The sequence below is a fragment of the Tiliqua scincoides genome, chromosome 1 (assembly GCF_035046505.1).
Source record: "Tiliqua scincoides isolate rTilSci1 chromosome 1, rTilSci1.hap2, whole genome shotgun sequence".
NCBI classification, from domain to species: Eukaryota; Metazoa; Chordata; class Lepidosauria; order Squamata; family Scincidae; genus Tiliqua; species Tiliqua scincoides.
In genome coordinates, this window is record NC_089821.1 from 85508626 (window position 1) to 85514625 (window position 6000).

The 6000-nt window shown below is 41.9% G+C and overlaps 1 protein-coding gene across 2 annotated transcripts in view; it reads right to left on the reverse strand.

Moving 5' to 3' along the window:
• NCKAP5 (NCK associated protein 5) overlaps positions 1-3943 on the reverse strand; it is a 370314-nt gene extending 366371 nt beyond the window's left edge. For both annotated transcript variants that reach the window (XM_066633011.1, XM_066633012.1), the window contains exon 1: positions 3884-3943. In XM_066633011.1, the coding sequence (XP_066489108.1) occupies positions 3884-3886 (3 nt within the window). In that variant the 5' untranslated portion in view covers positions 3887-3943. The remainder of the gene's footprint in view (positions 1-3883) is intronic.
• Positions 3944-6000: the final 2057 nt, after the last annotated feature.

A 6000-nucleotide genomic window follows, 5' to 3' on the forward strand; every position in this document is an offset into this window, starting at 1 on the left:
GTGAAGATATTATTATTATTATTATTATTATTATTATTATTATTATTATTATTATTATTATTATTATATCAGGGACAGTGGTTCAGTAAATATATATGTAATGCCACTTGTAAAGATTCAACAGATTCTTCTATGAGTAAAGGTCCTTTTATTTTTATTAGATTAAGGCACATGTAATTGTCTGTTGCACATGTTGAACTGCAGCCACTAAATTTAGAACATCTAAGAACATGTTCATATAATGGTTTTATAATTTATGCTTACAAAACTTGAATTTATTTTTTCAGTTGTACTGCTGGAATTTTATTTTGTACATGTATGGCAAGCTGCTTTGAGCTCACAGGAAGTAGAATTAGACAGAAAATAAAGTAAAAAATAACATTTCTCACAGAGGAGACTGACAGCCCAATCCAGTCCACACTTTCCTGGGAGTAAGCACCATTGACTCTAATGGGACTTAATTCTGAGTAGACATGCATAGGATTGGGCTGTGGTTCATGTTCTGACCTAATCCAGAATGCTTGGCCTTTTCATGTGACTATACCTTGTCCTTTCTTTAAAACGCGGTAGCTGTCACTCTTAACACAAGCACATATGATCTGTTACAAATGCATAAAGCTATTTCAAGCACACCTACTTCCACTGAAAGAGCATCTATAACAAATGCTCAGCATTTACTTCTCTTTCTTTATTGTAACATTGTCCAACTATGTCCTCCTGCAGCGACAGCTCTGCTATTTGGGCTGGACAAGAAGACAGTGCTACAATCCCTCCATTCTTACATATTCTATGATTATAGATTAAAAGCAACAGCTGGTTAGAGTTAGATCAGAGATTAGCAAGGAAGCCTGCGAGCAGGGAAGTAAATCCTGCCACCACATGTTCTTAGCACAATTCATGCTGAGAAGGCAGCAGTATAAACTAGCCACTGTTTTTCCAAAGGGCAAACAAATGGCAGGCAACTGGAAGGTGGGAGAAACAGAGGTCGAAAACTCTATTACTAAATGTTCTTCCTCCAGACCCACAGGTGTTTTAATAATGCAGGTGGTGAACAGTACAGAACACATTACATTCCCTGGGTAGGTCATCATTTTAAAAAGTATTCCTGCCACTTCATCAGTTTGTCTTAATGAATGGTGATGATCAGGAAATGTTGCTCTTGGGAAAATTTTCATTTTCCATGGAAACATACTATAGTTTCATCTTAAATCCCTCCTATAGAATCCAACTGGAAGCCTATCATAATGGCTTTAAGAAACAGCAGGCTCTATTAGTCTTTATCACATCATAGTAGTCTTTATCACATCATAAATATTATAATTATAAACACAGCCATGTGTGATCAAACCACTGGAGGTTTTCTTCTTTGTTGTATGTATACCCACAATACCCATGAAATCTTTTAAGGCTTAGCTATTGCCATTGTATGCATTCATATCCAGCTAAAAAAGAACCTTGGCCCAGATGGAGGCTTTTGTTTTGTTTTCTATGCACAACTACAATACTAAGAGAGTAAAGAAAACAACCCTGCAATAGTATAGATATCTTTAATAGAGCCAACTAGAATCACAAAAATGATACCCAACTCACAGCATCTGCTTATCCACTGGTTTCACTATTGGTGGTATCAGACTATCACTGAGCACCAGGAACAGCAAGATACAGTTATTGCTGCCTGAGGGTTAAGAAACAGAGGCGGTGGCAGCAGCATTATCGGGGCTAGCACTGATGACGCTGAGGCAGGTCACACAAAAGGTTAAATTGTGAAAGATGCTGGTTGCAATTAGCATCCTGCTGCTACAGCTGCTGCTCAAGCAGCCAATACTACAACCCTGTAAGTTGCCTAAAGCGCTGCATGACTGTCTGCTCTGGCCAATACATAGTGTGATAACTGTTAATTGAAATATATGCCTTGAATGTATGCATCTTTACCACTGCAGCCAACACAAGCAGATACTCTGTTGCTGTGTCTAAGATAGACTCCCTCATCTACAATACAGGCTGTGTTTAGGGAGATTTTAATTCACAGGATATATCAAAGGGAAATTTATGTTTCATTTGTGGGGTAAAGAAAGTATTCACAGATCCCTAGTGAAGAAATCAACATCAACTCTGTGAGCAAACTGACAGCTGGTAAGTAGAAAACCTGCCATGGAGATCCTGTTTTTAGTTGCCTTGTGTTCTAAGAAATGTACAGAATATTGGGGCAAATTAGTTTTGAATCACTTAACATTTTGTTAATGCTTCCAAAAGGCTGCATCCAGACACCCCGATCTTTCACACTCTGCCTAGGACACCAACATGATGGCCCCAGCAATGCCAATATCACACAAAAGATCACAATGTTGACATGGGACAGAGGAAGTACAGTGCTTATTTGCTTGCTCAACAAATTATTCCTTATTGCAACATACTTTTCCTGCCAGTATGTTTCATCCACAATTGAGCTCTGGGGATTAGCACAAATACTGCTACAGGCAACTCCACAAAATTGTCGTTTTTTTGTTTGTTTTTTTTACCTACAGTGAGTCAGAAGTACAAGTGACTTGCATGATTGCAAGTTGCACAAATAAAGCAACATATGAACTGGTGATGGTGTTCAGCCATCATGCATGTGCAGTTCTCATGAAAGCAAAGGGAGGCTGCAGAGCAGCCATTTTCGACCACTGTGCCGTGGCACACTGGTGTGCCATGAATGGTCCCCAGGTGTGCCGTGGGAATTTGGGAGAGGGTCATTTATTAATAGGACCATTGGGAGATGTGAGCCTCCATTGACAGCACAGTGTGCCTTGTCAATTGTCAAAAAACTGATGGTGTGCCTTGACCATTTTAGTGCCTTGCCAGTGTGCTGCGAGATGAAAAACATTGAAAATCACTGCTGGAGAGAGAAAATTCAAGTCTTCTAATTCATCAGACCAGAATGTAAGTCTGATGTAGGACCTTTAATACCAATCACAGAGCTGACCCATCAACACAAAAATCACTCCTTCTAATGTTAATTTTTGGTAAGAGTTGGGTGGCGTAAAGAGAATGAATGATTGCCCCAAATCCCTAAAGTCATCCATTTAAGATCCACTGTGGGCCTGACCCCTATCAGTAGAGGTGTTTGTTTCCTGTGAGTAAGATAGGATTATAGCCTTACTGAACACAATAGGATTACTTCTGAGTAAAATAAATAACCGTTTTCAAACACCTCTACCTACCAGCGCCTATTTGATCTCAGATGTTAAGTGAGGGACTGACCCATTTTCTTAATCTTTGGGTATCAGAAAACATTTCAGCTTATTACAGCCCAATATTGAAAATGTCTCATACGCAAAGAAATCTCTGGATGCAAAAGCAGGTCTTGTTCACAAAGCTCTTGAACGAAAGAAAAGTAATGCAAGTGAAATAAGATGAACCAAAAACTGTGATTATTGGTAAACTAAGACAGAAATGTCAACTTAAACTCTACATTGTGTAGTGAGGAAAAAAAATTTCACAAATAAGAAAAGGGAGAAAAATCTGAACAAAGACTACGAATTAGCATGCTCAATCTTCAAATGTTTCCTTGGTTTTCTTTTCATAGCTGGCTTCACAGCCAGAAATGGTTGATTAATTACTGATCAAGTATATTCTATCTCAATCTCAAATTGCCTATTTACGAGCCTAATTAGTATGATTTCTCACATGGTAATCAGCAGTATAAAAAAGTCAGTATTGTGACTGATAAGGGTTCTCCCCCCATCAACCTCAGTACTCAAAAAAGGGATATTGTTTGTTATATCCAGTGTTATGATTGTGTCATTTGTGGGTTTATATATGGGTTGTTCTATCTAACAAAGAAAGCCTGAATGGAGACAGGACTATTGGAAATGCAAAGCAGATGAATACCACAACTTACCATTGTTCTGTCACTCTTACTTCGCGCAACTTCCTGCTGTAGCCGAGCCACAGACAGCTTCTCCCTATGGAAAGAAAAAAGCACCATGAATAGCAGCTCATTTTTCACTAGCAGAAAAAATGCACCACTTATGTCACTTTGGCATGCTTGCACATCACTGCAGTAACCGCTTGACAGAATTCAATTTTGCTGTCATATTTTCCAACATGTTGGCATCCTTTAGTCTCGGAAGACTATGGTATCGCGCTCTGAATGGTGGTTCTGGAACAGAGTGTTCTCTCCAGTGTGTGAAGTCTGGGTAAAGTAGATATGGAGGATAGACTGTTACCCATGCAGCAATTCCCCCCTCTCCACATTGCTGAAATGGTCCAATGGAAAGGCAGAAGCCAATACGGTTGGTTCCAGTGGCGTCGCAGGAGTTGCCAGAACTTGACTGTGTTCAGCCATGAACTGCCTCAGGGGCTCCGGCTCCAGATTTTGCCTGAGGTTGACTCCTGAAGCCTTTTCCATAACTGAATGTAGCCACAAGACAGTGGAGGTTTGGGATCAGAGTATTTTTTCTCTCAGATGAGCTGCCTTCCCAGGCTGACGGGTCCCATCTACCCGGTGGCTGTTTAGTCGCCTGTTACAACAAGTACAGCCAAACTGAGAGCCTATTCTTATCCCCCAGCCGCCAGGGGGGATAAGCTTTCAACATATATTTTAAGAAACTTGTGCACTGTTGTTGCATTACTTCACAGCAGATCTGCCTCAACTAAGCACCAATTTACTTCTTCAAAACAGAAAGGAAAGCAGGCCATGATTATGAAATCCACTATAGCAGCAGTATTCAGACTGGGGCGTCACGACACCTCAGCCTGAAGGCCCTGGCCTCTGCCCCCTTAAGGGGCCGGGGCAAAGGCAGCAACGCGATCCCCAGGATCGCGTCGCTAACAGGGCTACAGGGACTGCAATGTACTCACCAGTCCCTGCAGCAGCCTTCCTGGGGTGCGGGGAGCCCTACAGGAGCACCTGCAGGGCTCCCCAGCTGGTTCAAAGTGAAACTAGAGTGATCGTGCTCCACTTCTGGTTTTGCGAAAGTGGAACGCAATCGCTCTACTTTCACTTAAAACCAGCTGGGGAGCCCTGCAGGCGCTCGTGCAGGGCTCCCCACAGTCCCAGGACGATACTGCAGAGACTGGTGAGTGCATCCCAGTCCCTGCAGCCCCCCCCCCCCGAGTGGCGCAATCCTGGGGATCAAGTCGCTGCCTTCCCCCCGTCCCCGCTGCCTCCCTCCCCTCCCTTGCAAGAATTTACTGTGCTTTTCCAACTCCCAGGGAGTTTGAAAACTGTAGCACTATAGTCATGTTTAGTTGATACTCCATATGCTTGCATTTTAATTCCTTTCTATCATGTGATAAGGCACTTACAGCCCAATCCCATCAAAGACTAGCAACAACAGAATGTGCCATGCTCACATGAGGGCAGAAAGGCCACAGCCCATCTGGAGGCCCATTGGAGCAGGTATGTATGGCTCAGGAGTGGAAAGGGGCAGGGGGTGTGCAGAACAGGGAGCAAATGGAATGGGCAGACTGGACCAGGGAGTAAGGTGAGTTAAGCAGAGGCAGTGCCTGCTGAATCCAAACTCCTTCCTGGGCCTGATGCATCTGCAGGATAAATGTATATCACTGGCATAGGTCTGCGTTGACCCATAGTGGTTGCTGGGGCTTACCATGGGGCAAAGGAACAAATATTCCCTTAGCCCAAGGAGACTTCTAGCAGCCAAACCTTTCCATGGGATGCAGCGGAATCCACACCAGCAACACTGCATCACTGTGGATTGGTAGGATTGCGTTGTTAGAAAAAGTAAAGTTGATTTAATAGTGAATGGACAATATTTCATTAGGACTAAAAAGGTTCTAATGAAATATTTAAATACAGTAACTGTAAATTTTGGAAAGTTCAAATAATGCTCATCCATTCCCAAAAAAAAAAAAAAAAAAAAAAGGCCCAAACATTGTTTCACCTTATTCTAAAGGAGATGACAATAAGCCTGATTTATTTCTAATACAGCAGTTCCTCTATTTATGAACACATTAAGTTCCAGGTGTCTATTCGTAAGTTGTTTTGTTCATAAA